Source organism: Mobula hypostoma, chromosome 16 (genome assembly GCF_963921235.1).
Source record: "Mobula hypostoma chromosome 16, sMobHyp1.1, whole genome shotgun sequence".
Lineage (NCBI taxonomy): Eukaryota > Metazoa > Chordata > Chondrichthyes > Myliobatiformes > Myliobatidae > Mobula > Mobula hypostoma.
The window spans coordinates 43,782,667-43,806,399 of NC_086112.1; the positions used below are offsets into that span (position 1 = coordinate 43,782,667).

The 23,733-nt window shown below is 42.3% G+C and overlaps 1 protein-coding gene across 7 annotated transcripts in view; it reads right to left on the reverse strand.

The window, feature by feature from the left end:
* agtpbp1 (ATP/GTP binding carboxypeptidase 1) overlaps positions 1–23,733 on the reverse strand; it is a 265,211-nt gene that overhangs the window by 198,716 nt on the left and 42,762 nt on the right. For all 7 annotated transcript variants that reach the window (XM_063068825.1, XM_063068822.1, XM_063068824.1 and 4 more), the window contains 2 exons: positions 7,770–7,842; positions 900–1,021 (listed from right to left, as the gene is read on the reverse strand). In XM_063068825.1, coding sequence (XP_062924895.1) covers positions 900–1,021; positions 7,770–7,801 — 154 coding nt within the window. In that variant the 5' untranslated portion in view covers positions 7,802–7,842. The remainder of the gene's footprint in view (positions 1–899; positions 1,022–7,769; positions 7,843–23,733) is intronic.

Consider the following 23,733-nt stretch of genomic DNA (forward strand, 5'->3'; position numbering starts at 1 on the left):
AAATGTTTAAGGGGAACATGAGGGGGAATTGCTTCACTCAAGAGTGTGGAACGAGCTGCCAGTACAAGTTGTAGATGTGGGGTTGATTTCAAAATCTAAGGGAAATTTAGCTAAATACATGGATGGGAGCAGTATGGAGGGCTATGATCCAGGTGCAGGTTGATAGGTCTAGGCAGATTAATGGTTCAGCATAAAATAGACAGGCCTAAGGGCCCATTTCTGTGCTATGCATGCAAGATTAAACACAGATCAGAATTGGACTAGCACACTCTGCTGCACAAATTAGATTTGAGAGGGTAAACAAAACACAATAATAATGGCATCACACTGATTAATTCATGAAAACACTTGCCAATCCTTCTCAAAAATACATCTGCTCTTCTGTGAGGTTAATATTAGTATGCAGGCTAGTCCAATATCCACTATTTCACTACTTGGAAATGCAACTGTTCGGCACCTGGTTCCCAGTGCCTTTCACAGACTGAGGTCCCAGTTCCTGCGCTACCTTGAAACTCATCCTGCTATGTTTTCTATGCTCCCTTCAAAGTTACCGGTGTCTTCTTTGCCCCACTCTCTTTGGACTTACTGAGTTCACTGGAAAAGGTGTCATTCGATGACACGATATTTGTTAAAAAGTAAATTAAAAGTGTGTTGAATATTAACATCCAATAATATGTAAAATTAGCTACTTTAAAATCTCCAAGCTACCTAATTAATAGGCCTTGATTCTGTGTCTATGTGACAGAGAACAATGACTGTTCATTTTCAATACAGACACCGAGGTGGGTAGTTATTGTACATATACAAATTTCGTTGCTTTTTACCAGAGAAAGGCACTACTTCTTAATAAACTGTACTCTATTTAAAGATTATGAATTTTAATAATCTTACAATATTACCTTGAGTCTGAGCCAGATGCAGAAGTTTGGAAGTAACATAACGGCCATTCTCCACATCCTGCAATGACCCTTCTGAAGTAAGCTTCTCCAGCTGGGCTAACAGACTATGGATACGAGAATTCCTGAGAGCAAGACACAAATAATTCATTAAAACAGGGATTATAGACTTTTAGTATAGGCCATTTTTAACAGTCTTAGTTTTGCACTCCATATTTTAAAAGGTAATTTAAAATGATTAAAAGATTAAAATTCACATGAGCAATTCCCAAGGAACTACTAAAAAGGTTTATAATTTGGAAACTCTGCATTTTTCAGCTGCCATATGTAGATGGTGTTTAAGAGGTATACCATCTGTTTCTAGTAGCAGAAATTATGTACAATTTTAAGAGCCTTGGCTTCTTTCCACCATGATAGCCATTGAATAATTCTGAACTGTAAGATTTCCATGCTAAAAAATTATGAAATTATCTGCAAATTTTACTGTACATCTCATCATGTCCTGTCCTGTTGTCCTCCATCTACCAAGAGTATTCCTCAAATAACCAAACAAGGATAATTCATCTATCATACTTCTGTGGAAAAATAAGACCAACAGAAAATTATTTTTTTTATCTCCATTGTAATGACATCACAAAGACAAACTACATCACAAAACACCTTCACACTATTGCTTAGGGTTACACATTTACAATAATAAAATCAATGAATTTTCCCTAAATTTAATCCCTATTTTAAATGAAATGGTCCTTGAACATCCATTACAAAAAGCACAATCTGAGTTTTGAATGATGACATCCTAATTAGGAGAACCTTTTGGAGGCTTGCACTATTCAATTAGACCATAAAATTAAATGTTAAGGAGTTTACCAGATCAAGTAACACTAATAACCCAGATATCTTTTCCTTCTCTGTACCCTCTCTGTTCATACAGAACATCCAACATGTCTCAAGTGGCTAAAAAGCTGTTCCAAATAAATTGAATTTATTGAAATTTTTAATTGGAAAATTTAAAACCTTCAGATATTTGAAATCCAAAAACAAACCAGAATTTTCAGCACTTAGTTTTATATTGGACTTGTACCCATGCACTCTATAAATAATACTTTTCTCATTCACCCACTCCTCCAAACAATTTAACTCAAAGTAGTTTGTAAGAAAAAAGTTATAGGAAATATCTACTGGATTCACAGTAACATGAAAAAAATGAATTTCTCGTGGTTACTCTGATAAGAGAACAAACTGCAATCCAGCCAAATTCACTTATGTATTATGGTGAATAAAGAAAGAGCTAGAATAAGGAAGGGCAAGCTGCAAGAACAGTTTTGCCCTTGATAATAGAAAACGCCAGCACATAGGTGTCAAAAGAGAAGGCTGTAGCATTGGCAGCTTTATCCAGAAACGATGAATGGATGATCCAGCTCATCTCCTCCCACGATCCCATTCATCATTGAAATTGGTCTCCAATCAATATTGTCCCTTATGATGTCACAACAGAGTGTACAAGCAGAGAGAGAATGGATAACCATCATAGTGGAAGCAGCAGACATGAATTGAAGTACAGTTACCTGAGAAAATCTCATTCACCATCAATAACTTCATTGTTGGAATACCATTAGGTTGATGGCTCCACAGGGAAGTATTGTCCAAGTTGGAACCATAAAAAAAAATACCTTAGACACATGGGATAGGAGTGATAGAAGCAATGGTAGGGGATGCAGTAGGGAAGAGGATGGACAACATTGTTTGTGGCTGAAGAATTGACTCCCTGATTGCATGTTGCCCCTCTGGTGCAAGAGAACCAAGGATGTCACTGAATAACTGCAAAAGATTATAAAGAAATCTTGAGGATTATCAAGAAGCCAGTAAAGACCTCAAGAAGGGAACAAAAGAAAGCCAGAAGGGGCCATGAAAAGTCCTTGGCAAGTATGATCAAAGAAAATCCCAAGGCTTTCTATGCATACATCAGGAACAACTAGATAACTGAGGGAATGGGTAGAATCACTCAAGAATAAAGTTCCTCAAGACAATGTACGTTCCTTCCAGATACTCCAGTTTCTTCCCACATTCCAAAGATATACATGTCAAGATTAGTAAGTTTTGGGCTTGCTACGTCAATGCTGGAAACATGGTGACAGCTACAGTCAACTCCCAGCATATCCTCAAACTGTGTTGGTCACTGGTGCAAATGATACATTTCACTGTGTTTCAATGCATGTGTAACAAATCTTTAAATCACTGAAGAAGGGAATATGTGCTTGGAGGCAGAGCGTGTCGATGAGGTCCTAAACAAGTAGTTTGTATCAGTATTTACTAAAGAGAAGAGCATGGAGGATAAGGAGATCAGTACAGGATATTTTGAGATAAAGAAGGAGGTAGGAACCTAGGGAAATCAGTACAGGACATTTTGAGATAAAGAAGGAGATAGTGTTGAGTCTCTTAAAGAACATTAAGCTATGGAAGTCCTTAGGGCTTAATGGAATATACCACAGGTTATTCAGAGAGGCAAGAGATGAGAGTGCTGGGGCTTTGACCAATGTCTTTGTGTCTTCTCTGGCCACAGCTGAGCTCCTGAGGACTGACAAGTAGCTAATATTGTTCCATTCTTCAAAAAGGGAAATAGGGATAATCCTGGAAAGAGTAGACCGGTGAGTCTCACACCAGCGGTAGGGAGGTTATTGGAAAAGATCCTTAGGGATAGGATTTAAAGATTAGCTTTATGTGTCTCATTTACATCAAAACATACAGTGAAATATGTCATTTGCATCAATGACTGAGAAAGTGCCAACATGGCATGCCTATAACTTACAAACCCTTACTAATCATATATTGTAAGTCTTTGGAATGTGGGAGGAAACTGGAACACCCAGAGAAAACCCATGCATCATGGGGAGAATGTACAAGCTCTTTACAGACAACGGAGGATTTGAACCCTGATTACTGGCATTGTAAAGCGTCATGTCAACTGCTGATTATCGTGCCATCCATTGAGCATTTGCCAAACCATGACCTTATTGGGGACAGTCAGCATGGCTTTGTGCAGGGCAGATTCTTATCTTACTAACTTGATTGAGTTCTCTGGGAAGGTAAAACAGGTGATTGATGAAGGTAGAGCTGTGGATGTTGATTTTAGTAAGTTGATTGACAAGGTCACTCATTGGAAGCTCATTCAGAAGATTAAGATGCATTGGATCCACAATGTATTGACAAATTGGCTTCAGAATTGACTTGTCTGTAGAAGACAGAGTGTAGTGGACAATGGCACCTATTTTCTCCGGAGGTCTGTGTTTTGTGGTGTTCGGCAGGCATCTATATTGGGACCTCTGCTGTCTGTGATGTATATACATAAATGACCTGCTTGAAAGCGTGATGGGTTAGTAAGTATGCAGATGATAGAATATTGGTGGTGTCGTATAAGACAGGCAGAGGATACAGCAGGACATAGATCAGTTGCAAACACGGGTGATGAAAAGGCAGATGGAATTTAACCTGGCCAAAAATGAAGTGTTGCGCTTTGGCAGATCAAATGTCATAGGATAGTACATAGTTAATGTTGATATGCAGCGGGATCTTGGGGTCGAAGTTCTTAGCTTCCTGAAAGTGGCCACAAAGGCTGATAAGATGGTAATCAGAGTATATGGCATGCTTGCCTTTATTAGTCAAGGAAATGAGTTCAAGAGTTGAAGTTAATTTGCAGCTTTATAAATCTAAGGTCAGACTGCACCTGGTGTATTACATTCAGTCTGGTTGTGCCATTATAAAATAGTTGTGGTTATGGAGAGAGAGCAGGATGCTGCAAGGATTAGAGGACATGTGCTATAGGGAGATGATGGACAAGCTTGGGTTGTTTTTCTTTGAAGCAGTAGAGGCTAAGGGGAGATCTGATAGGGGTTTGTAAGATTATGAAGGACATACATAGATAGCCAGTATCTTTATATCGGGTTTGAAATGTCTAATACAAGAGAGCATGCACTTATAGTGAGGGGTTAGATTCAAAACAGATGTGTGGACCAAGGGTAGGTAGGTGTCTAGAATGTGCTGCCTGCAGTGGTGGTGAAAGTAAATGCAGTTGAGGCATTCAAGAGGCTCTTGGACAGGGACACAAATGAGCAGAAATAGGATTACAGATATTGTGTAAGCAGGAAGGGTTGGTTTAGTTGGCTATTTTATTACTAATTTATAGACAATAACAATAGACGCAGGAGTAGGCCATTCGGCCCTTCGAGCCAGCACCGCCATTCACTGTGATCATGGCTGATCATCCACAATCTGTATCCAGCTCCTGCCTTATCTCCATAACCTTTGATTCTGCTATCTTTAAGAGCTCTATCCATCTCTTTCTTGAAAGCATCCAGAGACTTGACCTCCACAGCCTTCTGGGGCAGAGCATTCTATATATCCACCACTCTCTGGGTGAAAAAGTTTTTCCCCAACTCCATTCTAAGTGGCCTACCCCTTATTCTTAAACTGTGGCCTCTGGTTCTGGACTCACCCCTCAGCAGGAACATGCCTCCTGCCTCCAGCGTGTCCAATCCCTTAATAATCTTATATGTTTCAATAAGATCCCCTCCAAGCCTTCTAAATTCCAGAGTATACAAGCCCAGTTGCTCCAATCTTTCGACATATGACAGTCCCGCCATCCCCGGAATTAACCTTGTGAACCAACGCTGCACTCCCTCAATAGCAAGAAAGTCCTTCCTCAAATTTGGAGACCAAAACTGCACACAGTACTCCAGGTGCGGTCTCACCAGGACCCTGTACAGCTGCAGAAGGACCTCTTTGCTCTTATACTCAATTCCCCTTGTTATGAAGGCCAGCATGTCATTAGCTTTCTTCACTGCCTGCTGTACTTGCATGCTTGCTTTCAGGGACTGATGTACAAGAACACCTAGATCTCGTTGTGCTTCCCCTTTTCCTAATTTGACTCCATTTAGATAATAATCTGCCTTCCCATTCTTACCACCAAAGTGGATAACCTCACATTTATCCACATTAAACTGCATCTGCCATGCACCTGCCCACTCACCCAGCCTGTCCAAGTCACCCTGCATTCTTATAACATCCTCCTCACATTTCACACTGCCACCCAGCTTTGTGTCATCGGCAAATTTGCTAATGTTACTTTTAATTCCCTCATCTAAATCATTAATATACATTGTAAACAGCTGCGGTCCCAGCACTGAACCTTGCGGTACCCCACTGGCCACCGCCTGCCATTCCGAAATTTAATTAGTTTGGCACAATGTTGTCATCCAAACAGCCTATTCCTATGCTGAACTCCTCTGTATTCTATTATCTAAAACTACAAAAGTCAATAGCCAGAGGATTTGGTCCATAATGGTAGCAAGGTGTATAAAAATACAAAAATAGCATAATTAAAGGCATTACAGTGGATTCCAGTTAACAGGGACACATCATGACCAATACATTTTGGCCCAATTAAGCAGCTGTCCCAATTAGCTGAAGATTTATGGAAATAGATAAAAAGGTATATAAAAAAAGACAAACAATTGTTTAACTGAGTAATAAATTATGCATTTAAATGAAATACAGAACAGATTAGAACACCACCAAAACTACTACAGTACTATAAAACTGTGTATTAGTTCCCAAGTTATCAATGGAGGAATTAATTCAGTGTAAACTGCCGTGTTCTTCAGATTGACTGTAAATGAACATAATCAACACAGACACCTAGTGCAGATTATAGACGGCCTTCATTTTCTTCCGGCATAAAGTCAAAATAAAAAACAAAATGATCAAAAATCACTGCTTTTTGAATCAGTGTCTGTTGGCTCCAATGGATAACATTACAGAAGCACATGCAACTGATGCTATTTAAAAGCTATTTGTTCTAATGCCCACACAAGTGCATGCAGCTGATGCTAGTTAGAACCTGTTCGGCAACCAGCTGCTGTCCCAATTGAGTGGCTTAGTGTCCCAAATAAATGAAAGGAATTGCAGATATTTTCTTGATTAGTTTTGTTCTTAAGAGTTGTGCTGAATAAGTAGTTGCCCTGATTAACCAGAATCCACTATATATATATCAAACATTGACTTGATAAATTGAAGCACTACTTTTCCCCCCACTTGTAATGTATTGAACTAAAGATCAGCACTACACAAGAACCTTGATTATCTTTCATGCCTGTGCACTGGATATTGTGATATGTTTACATGGACCTGCTTTCCTTAAGAGGTTCTAATTTTGTATTATTAAGAAATCTATTTAATTACTATCTGTAACGGAAAGACTACAACTAATCATTGAAATATACAATCTTTATTTCAGCTTCATGAACATCTGAGTCTGATGTAATGGCAAAGTGGCATTAGAAGATTACAATTTACACAATACAATCCAGCTCACTTCAATTATTTCTTCCACCACACACATCCCCCACCCACATTATTCCCACCCAACTTCAGTTTCACTTTCATAGCAAATAGTGAAAAGAAAATCAGGCCTGACTAATCCAGTCAGTTATTTGAGGAGATCATAAGTAGTCTCAGGAACACTTCTTCATAAAGCATAATAAAAATTTGAAATATAAAAGGTATTTCATAACTGCCAATGAAAATGATATACTGTATATTTTCAACACATTTGTTGCCAAATTATACGATCAAAGTCTCTGAATTGTACAATCAAACCTGATTAAATGGACTTGAGATAGAGATTTGATTGTATACAGGAACAGGTAAAAGGGGTTGTTGGGTTGTTGCCAGGAGTTATGTCCAAAGAACCTTTACATTTGTAGTTTTAAGTGCATTTTACAGATGTGTTAATAATTTGTACCAAGAACACAAATTAAACTCACAACATAAGATGTCTTTAAAATTCTACTTTGTGTCCTCCTTATATATACTTACCCTTTTTCTGTTGACACTTTCACTTTGTTCATCTTGACTGAAGTTCCTTTTTTACTTTGCCATTTCAAATAATCTGGAAATAATTCATAAAATGTAAATCAGAACAACAAATCATGTGGAGCTTATAGCAATTTTGTGTATATATGATATAGCAATTTTGTGTATATATGAACATACAGATTAATAACAGGAGTTTGTCACTCAGCCATTCATGCCTCCTCTACCATTTCATAAAATTGTAACTAATCTAATTGTTAACTTAACTGGGCATTCTCATCTCCAACACTGATTTTTCACAATCCATCTAACTATTCTTTAAAAATATCCAATTCTACATCCATAACTATGGAGAATATATGACTGGTTCACAGGTTAGGATCCAGAGCAGCAGCAGAGCACATTTTGAAGCCATTAAGTGGAACTCTGCAATGATTGGTGAGCAAGATTGTTTGTAGGGAAAGCATGCCAAGTGGGAGGCCCTTATAAGTGTGTTGTCAGGAGTTCAGAGCCTACATGTTCCTGTTAGGGCAGAGGGCAATACTGGCACGTGTCAGAAATTCTGGTTGATGAGAGTTATTGAGGTTCTGGTTAAGAAAAAGAGGGTGTTGCCTAATATGGACTTTAGCAAGACCTTTGAGGAGGTCCCTCGTGGCACCTCATCATTTGTCAGAATACATAATGTAACTAAGTACAGTAGTTTGTTTGATCCACTACATAGCGGAATTCCAAATTTATCCATTCCAAGTAACACAGTTGTCTGGGTCACAATAATGCATTTGGGATCCATCTTTTGATAAATACTTGAAGTTAATAATAGCTGGCACCATCAATCCCCAATTCTCAATTTACTAGCTTGCCTGTATCAGTTTAGGCCATTAGACTATGAGACGTAGGAAAAAATTGGGCCATTTGGCCCATCCAGTCTGCTCCACCACCCCATCATGGCTGACTTATTATCTCTCTGAATTCCATTCTCCCGCCTTCTCCTCATAACCTTTGACACTCTAACTAATCAAGAGCCTCTCAACCTTAGTTTTAAATATACCCAATGTCTTAGCCTCCACAGCCATCTGATTCAACAGATTCACTACTTTCAGGACAAGGAAATTCCTCGCCATCTCTGCGCTAAAGGGACATTCCTCTACTCTGAGTGTGCTCTCTGGTTTGAGACTCAGCCACTAAAGGAAACATCCTCTCCACGTCCTCTCTATATAGGCCTTTCAATATTTGATAGGTTTCAATGAGTCCCCCCCCCCCCCATTCTTCCAAACTCCGGTGAGTACAGGCCCAGAGCCATCAAATGCTCCTCATACATTATCCTTTTCATTCCCAGAATCATTCTCATGAACCCCATCTAGACCCTCTCCAATGCCAGCACATCTTTTCTTAGATAAGGAGTCCAAAACTGCTCACAATACTCGAAGTGTGGTCTGACCAATGCCTTATAAAGCTTCAGCATTCAAAATGAATGCTAACATTGCATTTGTCTTCCTTATCACCAACGCAACCTGAAAATTAACCTTTAGGGAATCCTGCACAAGAACTCCCAAGACCCTTTGCATCTCTGATATCTGAACTTTCCCCTCATTTAGAAAATAGTCGATGCCTTTATTCCTTCTACCTAAGTGCATAACTATAGACATCCCTACACTATATTCCACTTGCCACTTCTTTGCTCGTTCTCCCAATCCAAGTTTTTCTGCAGACTCACTGCTTCCCCAACACTACATGCCCCTCCACCTGTCTTCGTGTCATCTGCAAATTTGTCCACAATGCCATCAATTCTGTCATCTAAATCACTGACGTGCTGTATAATGGGAAAAGAAGCAGTCCCAACACTGCAGAACACCAATAGTTACTGGCAGCCAACCAGAGAAGGCTGCCTTTTTTCCATACTTAGCCTCCTGGCAGTCAGCAAATCTTGTATCCATGCTAGTATTTTTCCTAGCATGGGCTAATAACTTCTTGAACAGCTTCATGTGTGACAGCTTGTCAAAGGCCTTCTAAAAAATCCATGTAAGCAACATCCACTGACTCTCCTTTGCCTAATCTGTCTGTTATTTCTTCAAATAATCCCAACAGATCTATTTATTTATTATTGTGATACAGTACAAAATATACCCTTCTGGCACTCTGAGCTGCACTGCTCAGCAACCCCCGATTTAATCCTAATCTAATCAAGTGACAATTTACAATGACCAATTAACCTACCCAACACATCTTTGGACTGAGAGAGGAATCCAGGGGACTGGAGAAAAACCCATGCAATCCCTGGGGAGAACGTACTGAGACTCCTTACAGAGGATGGCAAGACTGAACTCCAAACTCCGACGTCCCAAGCTGTCATAGCATTGCACTAACTACTACACTAATTCTCAGGCAAGATTTTCCCTGAAGGAAGCCACACTGTCTTTGGCCGATTTTATCACGTGCCTCCAAGTATCCCAAAGCCTTATTCTGAATAATGGACTCTAACATCCTTCCAACCACTGAAGAAAGGCTAACTAGCCTATACTGTCTTCTGCCTTCCTCCTTTCTTATAGAGTGGAATGAAATTTGTAATTTTTCAGTCCTTCTGAACCATTACAGAATCTAGTGATTACTGAAAGATTGCTACTAATGCCTTCACAATCTCTTCAGCTACGTCTTCCAAAACCCTGTGGTGTAGTCTATCTGGTCCAGGTAATTTATCTTTCAGCTTCCCAAGCACCTTCTCCTTAGTAATAGCAACTACAGTCACTTCTGGCAATTGTTGGTGTCTTCCACAGTGAGGATTGATGGGAAATTACTAAGTTTTCTTGCCATATCTTTTCCCCCCATTACTATCTCTCCAGCGTCATTTTCCACTGGGCTGATATCTACTCTCAGCCCTCTCTTATTCCTTATATAGCGGAAAAAAACATTTGCTATCCTCTTTTATGTTATTGATTAACTTCTTTTCTCTCCTTATTGCTGTTTAGGTGGTTTTAAAAGCTTCCTAATACTCTAACTTCCCTCTAATTTTTGCTACATTATATGACCTCTCTTTTGCTTTATGCTGTCTTTGACCACCCTTGTCAGCCACAATTGCCTCTTCTTCCCTTTAGAATACTTCTTCTTTGGGATGCATCTATCCTGTGCCTTCTAAATTGCTCCCAGAAACTCCAGACATTGCTGTTCCGCCTTCATTTCTGCTAGTGTCCCTTCCAATTAACTTTGGCCAGTTCCTCTTTCTCTCATACCTCTATAGTTCCCTTTTTCTCCACTGTAATGCAGATAAATCTGATTTTAGCTTCTCCCACTCAAACTGCAGCATGATATTATGTGCATCATATTATGATCACTGCCTCCCAATGGTTCCTTTACCTTAAACTCACTAATCAAATCTGGTTCATCATACAACATCCAATCCAGAAATGCCTTTTCGCTGGTGGGCTCAACCACAAGCTGCTCTAAAAAGCCATCTCATAGGCAAACTCCTTCTCTTGGAATCCAGCACCAACCTGACTTTCCCAATCCACCTGCTTATTGAAATACCCTATGACTATCATAACATTGCCATATTACGTGCCTTTTATAGCTCCCATTTTCTTTTTCTAAAGAAAACATTTTAATGGTCCTCAGCTTCTATGCCACAGTCTCTGTCAGAAATGCTTTTCTCATTCCTTATGTCTATGACTTGTATGAGTCTTAACAGTGAGTGAGTATAGCAAGCCAATATTAAACTGAACCAAATCCTCTGACCATCCAGTATCCAAATGTATACAAACACAAGAAAATCTGCAGATGCTGGAAATCCAAGCAACATGCACAAAAAAAAACAAAAACAACAGGAATTCTGCAGATGCTGGAAATTCAAGCAACATACATCAAAGTTGCTGGTGAACGCAGCAGGCCAAGCAGCATCTATAGGAAGAGGCACAGTCGACGTTTCAGGCCGAGACTCAACAGACCAGGCAGCATCTATGGAAAAGAATAAACATTTCAGGCTGAGATGAAGGGTCTCGGCCCGAAATGTCGACTGTTTACTCTTTTCCTTTGATGCTGCCTGGCCTGCTGAGTTCCTCCACCATTTTGTGTGTGTTGATCCAAATGTGTACTTTAATCTCAAATTTCTTTTCCTAATTTAATGGCTTTATATTCAGGTGTTAATTATAGATCCACAGCAACAGCCACGGCTGAAATAAATTCATTCAACTTAGCATACTCATGGGCTCTATGGCACTGGCCCCAAGTGTACCAGCCATTCAGTAGAAACTTACTTCATTCACTTGCACATTGGGCTTTAGTGCAAACTTCAGAGGAGCAGCTAGTTTTATGGGATGGAACTTCGTATTTGGCTGTTAAATTCATGGATTACAGTTACTTTGTGTGAAAAATTAGGCTGTTTTCAATAAATAGATCATTCAATTTCAATAAACGTCAATCAATAATCATCAGGGACATTTTAATAAAATGATAATTTAGTGGCATAGCATCTGGAGAATAAGAGATTTAATTCCAAGAAAGAGTCAGCTCCACTATAGCAGATGGAGAAATAATCAAATTCATCTAGTATTAAAACCAGTGTCAACGACGTTGGCCATGAAACTACTGCATTGTCACAAAACAACATCAAGTTTACGAAGGTCATTAGAGAAAGCAATCTGCTGTGCTCAACTAGTCTGGTCTACAAGTGACTCCAGACCCGCCAATATGGTTAAAACTTAACTACACCCTCAGTTCTGGGGCAACAACAAATGGACAATGTAAACACAGCGTACCCATTTAAAGGAAAGCAAGTACTCACAGAGTTCATTTTATGTGAGTTTTAATGTTCCCCAGTAGCCGGATTGTCTTTGTTTACCATCCTTCCTTTTATTAAGAGAATTTTCAAATATGTGGGACCACTTCATAATCTATTACACTACAGAACTAAAATTGGTGACCTTTTCTCAGAGTCACTTGCTCTACATACCATAGCAAAGTAAAAGGATAAACTCATTGAAATACAGTGAAACCCCACAATAATGCAATCGTTTGGGTCCATAAAATGTCATCGCGAAAAAAGCAGGGTCACGTTAAATCAGGGTTGTTGTTACTGTAGAAATTAAAACACAAATTAATTTTTAGTAAAGCTTTTTAATACACAAAACAACAAATAAAAACATTCAAGAATATTAGCAATCATCATTTACAGTTTATTTCTTAAAAAAGTGATCGAGTGTTCCTTGCTTGAACGTAGCATGTCGCTGGCTGCGAGCAAAATCTAGAATGCTTCTGAGTTGGAGGGTTTTTATGTGGTTCACCTCCTGGGTCTCCAGCCAATGGAGGCTAGCCTCGAGGTGTTCAATGGCTTCAGACACTTTTGGGGGTGGGGGTGGAGGCTCTTCATTATCATCTTCTTATGGCTCAAAAACCGGTACACTTGCCTCCGCCGGTGCAATAGTTACATCATGGGCAATCTCGGCGTCCGTCAGGTGCTCATATGTTGGGCATTTGTCGTCGGCACTGTCAGCTGAGCGAATTTCTCCTGACACTAACACTTGAGAAATCCCGTGACAGCATTTATACCGGTCTAGCCATCCATTGCTGGCTTTGAACTATGAGGGCTCTCCATTGATCTGCTTGTCAAACTTCTCGGCTTGAGCTTTGAGAATAGGACCGGAAATTGGAAGGTCTTCTGAGCGAGCTTGAACAAACCACTTGTACAGGGAGTCATCGAGGCTGACATCTGTGGCTGTCTTCAGGCGCTTAGCTTTTAGTCCTGCTTCTTCAACTTCGCAAAGCGACGCGCGCAACTTTTCTTCGTGAGATTTCCAGCCACAAAGTGTTGATTCCGGTATCACGAGGTCTCGTGCAACTCGAATTTGACTTTTAGTCTTGATCGTGTCAAGTGCGTGAAGCTCATCTTTCACAGAAAAATATTTTCTTTTTCTAGCAGTTCTTTCCATTTTGAACAAGAAAAAGGTCCAATAACTCACACAAAATGCTGGTGGAACGCAGTAAGCCAGGTAGTATCTAGTCGAGACCTTTTGTCAGGACTAACGGAAAAAAGAGATAGTAAGAGATTTGAAAGTGGGAGGGGGAGGGAGAGATCTGAAATGATAGGAGAAGACAGGAGGGGGAGGGATGAGGCCAACAGCTGGGAAGTTGATTGGCAAATGGGATACAAGGCTAGAGAAGAGGGAGTATGGATTGACATGGACATGAAGTCCAATGACTTATCACGTCATATCAGAATTCACGTAAGATCAGGGTTTCACTGTAGCAGTAATAGAAAAAGTTGACGATGTCACAGTGAAATGAATACCCACTACTGAATGCATTATTTAAGCCAATATTCCAGAAGGGAATGGATAATTCAATATCAATATTACCATGTCTAGATATTTGGGCTGCATAACAATAAATAATAGACATTAACAATGGCTGCTTGCTTTGTCTTGGTCAAATCGGAATAAGGAAACAAGCAAATTTCTTGATGGCTCATATGCAGGAGTTCAGAAAATAATTGTGTTAGTTTGAAAAATCAAATTGATTTAGCAAGGCACATTTGTTTAGTATTTCTGCAACTAGACTATCAATAGATATAGAGATATTCCTGCCAAATCATTATTTATTCTCATATTACAAGCCTGCTCAACGACTTACTCATGGAGTTACACAGCATGCAGATAAACCCAAGTTATCTTGACCAGAATGGAGTAGTATTTGACATAGCTGAAATCCCATCTATAAATTTGCTGATGATACAACTATTGATGGCAGAATCTCAGATGGAAACGAGAGGGCGTACAGGAGTGAGATATGTCAACTAGTGGAGTGCTGTCGCAGCAACAACCTTGTACTCAACATCAGTAAGACGAAAGAGAAGACTGTGGACTTCAGGAAGGTTAAGACGAAGGAACACATACCAATCCTCATAGAGGGATCAGAAGTGGAGAGGGTGAGAAGTTTCAAGATCCTGGGGGTCAAGATTTTTGAGGACCTAACCTAGTCCCAACATATTGATGCAGCTACAAAGAAGGCAAGACAGCATCTATCCTTCATTAGGAGCTTGAAGAGATTTGGTATGTCAACATAAGCACTCAAAAACTCCTATAGATGTACATGGAGAACATTCTGACAGGCTGCATCACTGTCTGGTATGGGGAGGAGGGGGCAGGGGCAATTGCACAGGACCAAAAGCTGCAGAGGGTCGTAAATTTAGTCGGCTCCATCTTGGGTACTAGGCTATAAAGTACCCAGGACATCTTCAAGGAGCAGTGTCTCAGAAAGGCAGCATCCATTATTAAGGACCCCCAGCATCCAGGGAATGCCTTTTTCTCACTGTTACCATCAGGTTAGGAGGTACAGAAGCCTGAAGATACACATTCAGCGATTCAGGAGCAGCTTCTTCCCCTCTGCCATCCGATTCCTAAATGGATATTGAACCCGTGAACACTACCTCACTTTTTTAATATATATTATTTCTGTTTTTGTACGATTTCATTATACGTATACTGTAATTGATTTACTTACTATTTTTTCTTCTGTATTATGTATTGCATTGAACTGCTGTGAACTGCTGCTAAGTTAACAAATTTCACAACATATGCCAGTGATAAATAAACCTGATTCTAATTCCATTTGCCTACATTTGACTCATATCCTTCTAAACCTTTCCTATCCACATACCTGTCCAAATGTCATGATCATCTCCTCCAGCTGCTCATCCATACACCTATAACCCAAGCCTATGCCCTCTTATTTGAGATTCACTTCTCTGGGCAAAGGACTGCAACTATCTCTACACCTCATAATTTTATAAACCTCAGGTCAACCCTCAGTCTCATGTGTTCCAGAGAAAACAATCCTAACCCTAACCTATTCAAGAAACACACACAAAAAATGCTGGTGAACGCAGCAAGCCAGGCAGCATCTGTAGGAAGAGGTACAGTCGTTTCAGGCCGGGACCCTTCGCTCTGAACACCTACGCTCTGTCCACCAGAGAAAGCAGGATCTCCCAGTGGCCACACATTTTAATTCCACATCCCATTCCCATTCTGATATATCTATCCACGGCCTCCTCTACTGTCAAGATGAAGGCACACTCAGGTTGGAGGAACAACACCTTATATTCCGTCTGGGTAGCCTCCAACCTGATGGCATGAATACTGACTTCTCTAACTTCTGTTAATGCCCCTCCTCTCCGTCACACCCCATCACTTATTTATTTATTTAATATGCTTTTTTATATATTTTTTATTTTTCCCCCTTTTTTTATTCTCTCTCTCTTTTTTCTCCCTCTGTCTCTCTCAATATAACTCCTTGCCTGCTCTCCACCCTCCGGGCTCCCCTCCTACACATGGACGGCCTGGGCGACCGCACGCCACCCGAGCTCATGAATGTTATGCTGGCACTCATGGACGGCCATAAGCCGTGCCTTTTATTTGAACAGTTGTTCCTCAAGCAAATGCCAGAGGACATTCGCCTGCTCCTCGCGAGTGAGGATTTCAGCGACCCACGCAGGGTTGTGGCTAAAGCAGACGTCCTTTGGCAGAGCAAGCAACGTGGAGCAGCCTCCATTGGCCTAGCCACGATCACGCGCCCCAAAGCCCAGGCCCCGCAACCGAAGCCATCGAGACCCACGGGGGAAAAAGACAAAAGTTTGGATCAATGTTGTTTCTATTACCAAAGATGGGGCTCAGGAGCACGCCGCTGCGGTCCACCATATGCTTTTCTGGGAAACGCCAGGGTCAGCCATCGTTAATGACTACAACGGCTGGCCACCAAGACAGCCTCCTGTACCTCTGGGACCGACACTCCGGGAGGCGCTACCTGGTAGACACCAAGGCCGAAGTCAGCGTACTCCCCCCCCCACCCCTGAACATGGACACTCGTAACGCGGTCCCAGGCCCCGAACTCACCGCTGCAAATGGCACCAGTATTCAGACGTACGGCCCGCAAACTATCTCACTGCATTTCGGGTCCAGCCATTTCACTTGGACTTTCACGTTAGCAGCAATGTCACAGCCACTACTAGGGGCAGATTTCCTACGAGCCAACTGCCTCCTGGTCGACCTAAAAGGCTGGCATTTGGTCCACGCCGAGACGTTCCAGACTTTCCAGCTCAGAGAAGCCAAGCTACTGGCCCTCCACCTGGATTCCGTGACCCTCTCGGGTAACGAATTCGCCAGGGTGTTGGTGGAATTCCCCTCCTTAGTCACTCCGCAGTTCTCCACGGCTGACCCCAAGCACCGCGTGCAGCACCACATCCCCACACAAGGACCGCCGCTGCACACCCGAGCTCGCAGGTTCCCACCCGACAAGCTCCACCTTGCTAAGGAGTTCCGTAAGATGGAAGAGATGGGAATCCTACGCCACTCAGAAAGCCCGTGGGCATCCCCGCTGCACATGGTGCCCAAGTTCGCAGGAGGATGTTGGCCCTGCGGAGACTACAGAAGGCTCAATGACGCCACAACCGCCGACAGATACCCGGTACCCCATATCCAGGACTCCACGGCGAACCTGCACGGAGCGACCACCTTCTCGAAAATCGACCTGGACAGGGGATACCATCAGATCCCAGTGCACCCCAACGATGTGCCCAAGACAGCCCTCATCACCCCGTTCGGCTTGTTCGAATTCCTGAGGATGCCATTCGGTCTCAAGAATGCAGCCCAAACTTTCCAAAGGCTCATGGACTCGGTGGGACGCGGCCTGAAGTTCATTTTCATTTACTTGGACGATATCCTAGTGGCCAGCAGTTCGCACCAAGAGCACGTGGCACGTTTACGCCAGCTCTGTCAACGGCTGAGCGACCATGGACTGGCAATCAATCCAGCGAAGTGCCAGTTCGGGCTGACAGAGGTCGACTTCTTGGGCCACAGAGTCAACTGACATGGCGCAGTTCCCCTACCGGACAAGGTCCAGGCCATCCACCAGTTCCCCAAGACCAGCACGGTCAAGGGCCCGCAGGAGTTCGTAGGGATGGTCAACTTTTATCATCGGTTCGTGCTGGCGGCGGCACGCATCATGAGACCCTTGTTCAGCCTGATGGCCGGCAAGGCCAAAGAAGTGGCACGGGACGCGGAGTCCACGGAGGCGTTCGAGCAGGCCAAGGAGGCGCTGGCAAAGGCAGCCCTCCTAGTGCACCCGAGAGTCAATGTACCCACGGCACTCACAGTCGACGCTTCTGACACAGCAGTCGGTGGAGTCGTGAAGCAACTCATCGGGGACCAGTGGTGACCACTCACTCTCTTCAGCCGGCACCAAGGCCACCAGACGTGAAGTACAGCTTTTTCGACAGAGAGATGCTAGCGCTCTACCTGGCTGTCCGGCATTTCCAGTACTTCCTCAAGGGAAGGGAGTTCACCGTGTATATGGAACACAAGCCCCTCAACTTCGCCCTGGCCAAGGTATCGGACCCATGGTCGGCTCGGCAGCAGAGGCACCTGTCCGTTATTTCAGAATTCACCACGGACGTCCGCCACATCGCAGGGAAGAACAACGTCATCGCCAACACACTGTCTCGCCCCTGCCTCCACTCAGTAGGCACATCATCCTCAGGAATAGACTACGCAGCACTGGCGGAAGCACAACGGTCACACACCGAGATCCCGGCTTACCGCACTCCCGTTTCGGGGCTCCAGTTGGAGAACGTCTCCATCGGCCTGGCAGCCAATCGACTCCTGTGCGACGTGTCTACCAGCAAACCCCGACCTGTGGTACCAGCAGCATGGAGGTGCCGGGTGTTCGACACACTGCACGACCTGGCCCACCTATCCATCCGGGCGTCCGTCAAGCTGGTAGCGGACAGATTCGTCTGGCACGGTTTGCGCAAACAGGTCGGACACTGGGCCAGGACCTGCGTACACTGCCAGACCGCCAACGTCCAGCGGCACGTGAAGGCTCCCCTCCAGCAATTCCAGCCGACGCACAGGAGGTTCCAACACATCCACGTGGACATCGTCGGCCCCCTGCCAGTCCCCTGGGGTGCCAGGTATATCTTTACCATGGTAGACAGGTTCACCAGATGGCCAGAAGCCGTACCGCTTGCAGACATGTCCACTATGTCCTGCGCCAGGACGCTCATTGCAAACTGGATCGCCATGTTCGGCCTCCCAACGGACATCACCTCCAACAGAGGGCCGCAGTTCACGTCTGGTTTGTGGACAGCACTGTCACAGCTCCTGGGCACCCAGCTGCATCACACCACAGCGTACCATCCCCAGTCCAACGGTTTTGTAGAGCGATTCCACCAGCATCTCAAGTCGGCCCTGATGGCATGCCACTGGGGCCCCAACTGGATAGATGAGTTTCCCTGGGTCCTACTGGGCATCCGCACAGCCCCCAAGGAGGACCTGGTCACCTCCTCGGCAGAATGGGTCTATGGCACCCCCCTGACGGTCCCAGGCGAGTTCGTACCAGAGGCCCAAGGTTCGGAAGAAACTCCAGCAGCCGTGCTAACAAGGCTGCAGGACAAGGTAGGGACCCTGGCACCGGTCCCGACCTCCAGGCATGGTCCCACGCCATCCTTCACCTCTAAAGACCTCCGAGACTGTGAGTATGTTTTTATTCACAGGGGCATGCACAGGTCCCCTCTACAGCGGCCGTACAAGGGACCCTTCAAGGTGATCCGGCACAATGGAACCACGTGTGTCGTGGAGGTGGGTGGCCGGGAAGAGACTTTTACAGTGGACCGCCTCAAACTGGCGCACTTGGACATTGAGCAACCAGTGAGGGTACCCGCACCACGCCGGCGAGGCTGGCCACCCAGGCAAACCAGACAGACTGGGGGCTCCACTCCCCCGATGGACGTTTCTTTGGGGGGGGCAGCCCGCACACGCAGGACTCAAGCTGCCATCGGGAGCCACGGGCAGGCACGCGATAGCGCGTTCGGAACTACCCGCTTGGGGCGGACCTTCCGGGGACAGTCTGATGTCACGTCCGCCCCGCGGGTCGCAGAGGCCCATGGGAGGGGGGATTTAAGCGCGCAATTTTGAATCAGTAAAGGCATTCTGAGTTCAGCTCTCTCTGCCTCCATGTGTTTCTTTAGTAGCGCGTTTGTGCGTGACTACAGTGAAACGAAAAAACCATCCAGTAAACAACAGAGGAGAATGCCAGATTGGTTCAAACTGACAGGAAGGTGACATCAACTCAAATAACCATGCATTACACCAATGGCGTGCAGAAGAGCATCTCTGAACATAGAAGGCGTCAGACCTTGAAGTGGATGGGCTACTGCAGCAGACCATGAATATACCGAGTGTAGTTATACTTTAGACTCTATCCTAGGTTTAGTATGATCAGCAAACTTAGCAAGTTATCATGTGGTTGCAATAAAACTTAAAAATTTCTGAAAAAATATTCACAATTCTTCCTCCTGGTTAGTTTTAGTAAAGGTAATATATAATTTATAAATCTGATCATGTTTATTTTTCCATTATTCATTATCTATGTGATTACCATAATGCTCAAGTCATAAATATAGTAACAAAAGTTTCCGTTCAACTCCTGCACTCCCCTACAATATTGATGAGTGTGTATTCAGTGGAGCAAGGCACAGAACTGTCAAAAGATACAACAAATGGGTTGTAATTGCGTACTTAGTTCAGGTATGTATTTCCAGGAATCAATTCCATTAACAAGGCAGTTAAAAAAAATAATTTGCTTCAAGAAAGCATGACTGCACTTGTGATTAATTAACTTTGGTATTTAACGTTCATATGCTTATGTCACTAAAACTGAAAGCAGCCTAATGAATTATACATCTGCTACAATAAAATATTTTACCACAAACATAATGTTTCTCATTACAGTATATAGTGCTATCGTACTATACCAGCATATTACTATAATTCCATCAACATAGTTGGAAAAATGGCAAATGGAATTTAATTCAGACAAGTGTGAGAAGGTCTTGCACTTGGGGAGGACAAACCAGAGTAGGACTTACACAGTCAGAGGTAGGGCACTGAGGAGTGTGGTAGAACAGAGGAATCTGGGAAGAAGACCACCAGACACAGGAGCAGAATTAGGCCATTCAGCCTATCAACTCCGCTCCAAATAAGGACCCCTAATTCCTCGAAAGTGACACCACAGGTACACAGGTCGAAAACACAGCTTTTGGCACATTGGCCTTCATAAATCTAAAGTATTGAGTACAGGAGTTGGGATGTTATCTTGAAGTTGTACAAGACATTAGTGTAGCCTAATTTGGAGTAGTGTGTGCAGTTTTGGTCACCTAGCTACAGGTAAGATGTCAGTAGGCTTGAAAGAGTACAAAGAATTTTTACAAGGATGTTGCCAGGACTGGAGGAGCTGAGTTATAGGGAAAGATTGAATAAGTTGGGACTAACTTCCAAACTTTAAAAACTACTATAAAGCAAATCAACTTAGATTTATTGCATCTTTTTTCGATGATCAAAAACCAGCATGGATTAAAATAGAACTAGACAAGATAGGAGAAAATAAACCTGAAGATTTTATATATAAATGGGAATCTAAATGGATATGGGAAAAGAAAGAATCTCCTATATTAACACACTTGATTGATCTATGGAATAACATAAATGTTGATAAGGAAACACAGAAATCTCTATTAGCAAGGAGACCTTTGTTTCAAAACAGACTTATTCCTTTTACAATGGACAATCAACTTTTATATAATTGGTACCAAAAAGGGATTAAATTTATAGGAGATTGTTTTGAGCGAGGTATATTGATGTCATTTGAACAATTAAAGGATAAATATAAAATATCTAATAATACTTTCTTTTGCTACTTTCAGTTAAGGGCTTACTTAATAGGTAAGCTGGGTGAAACAATGTTTTTGCCAAAAGCTAATGAAATTGAAATTTTAATTCAAAAAGGGAAAATTAACAAATTTATTTCTTGTATGTATAATTTGATTCAAGAACAGACAATTAAACAAGGAACCCATAAGTCAAAGCAAAAATGGGAAACAGATCTGAATATTAATATTGTTGAAATAAATTGGTCAAGACTTTGTCTGGACAGTATGACAAATACAATAAATGTTCGACTTAGATTAGTACAATATAATTTTTTACACCAATTATATATTACACCACAAAAAATAAATAGATTAAATTCAAATCTATCTGATAAATGTTTTCGGTGTAATCAAGAAATTGGTACTTTTTTACATTCTACTTGGTCTTGTTTTAAAATTCAACCCTTTTGGATAAATTTAAGAGTCTTATTGGAACAAATTACTGGAATTCAACTTCCACATAACCCTGTATTATTTCTATTAGGTGATATTGAAGGGATAAAACCGAAACTTAAATTGAATAAATATCAGAAAGAATTTATAAAAATTGCATTGGCAGTAGCTAAGAAGACTATAGCAGTTACTTGGAAATCTGATTCATATATAAGTATGGATCGTTGGAATAATAAAATGGCTAGTTCTATTCCACTTGAAAAAATTACTTATAATTTAAGAGATAATTATCTAACATTCTTGAATATTTGGCGCACTTATTTACAAAAGATAGGATGTCATATTTAAGTGCTCCGACAAAGAATTTGGTTATTTGGGGAAAATAACGAATAATTATACCAAATTTATTTTGAATCCCATGGAGCATGTGGAAACCTTCCAATACCCAGGCGGCTCTTCTTTTTTTTTCTCTTTCTTTCTCTTAGGCAGACTACATATATGGGGGGGGAGGGTTAAGGGGGGGGGGGTAGATTTTATCTTTTCATGTATTCTTTTTGAAAATTCAATAAAAATTATATTAAAAAAAAGAAAGAAAGAATAAATTGGGACTTCATTCCCCTCATTCCCTAGAACAGTGGTCCCCAACCTCCAGGCCACGAAGCATGCAGGGGTGCAGCGGTAGCTGGAGTGCACCCAGCACATCTTTAAGAAAAAAGCCAAAATAAACCAGCTAATTAATTAGGTGCCGCCCAGAAGCCAGTCTTCATTACAGGAACTGAGGTGGAGAGAGTCAATAACTTTAAATTCTTCGGCATTAAGGATCGACATTCCTCTCTCTGAAAAGCGTCAGAGGATTTGTCCTGGGACCAGTACGTAACTGTCATTACAAAGAAAGCACGGCAATGCCTATACTTTATTGGAAGTTTGTGTAGATTCAATATATCACCTCGATCCTGACAGCCCTGTCTTTTCAGCCTGTCTGGGCCAGCGTTTAAATTGACCAAACAATGGAACAGCTAAAGGCTCCAGCGCCCTGGAAAGAGGAGTGAACATCACGTAGAGCAAGTGAAATCAGCAATCGCCTCTGATCTGGGCCAACATTTACATACTGGGCAGCACCTAATTAATTAGCTTGTTTATTTCAGCATTTTTCTTAAAGATGTGCTGGGTGTGGTCCAGTTACCGCTGCACCCCTGCATGCTTCACAGTCCGGTATAGGTCCGCAGCCCGGAGGTTGGGGACCACTGCCCTAGAAGAATGAAGGAAGGTTTGACTGAGGTATACAAAGTTATGGAGGGGGGGTATCGATGGGGTAAATGCAAGGTTTTTTCCACTGAGGTGGGTGAGACTACAATTAGAAGTTATGGGTTAAAGGTGAAAGGTGCAATACTTAAGGAGAACATGAGTGGGAATTTCTTCACTCACAGGGTGATGGGTGCGTGGAACAAGTTGTCCGCTGAAGTGGGAGATATCAGTTCAACTTCAAGATTTACGATTAATTTGGATGGGTACATAGATGGGATAGATATGGAGAGCTATGGTCCGGGTCGATAGGACTAGATTGATTAATAGATCGGCAAGGACCAGACAGACCGAAGAGCCTGTTTCTGTGATATAGTGTTCTATGACTCGAGCATACAACAGCCTCCTATGTTAATCTGAAGTTGTGCAATATTTTAAGCATTTTCTTAATATTACCCATTCCCCTCAATGGTTTCCATCCTCATCTTTACATGCAAAATTATATCCAACATTTGGCTAAAAATTTAAGAAGGGAGATGGAATATTAGACAATTTTAGACAATTAGAGAATTTTAGACAAAGCATCTT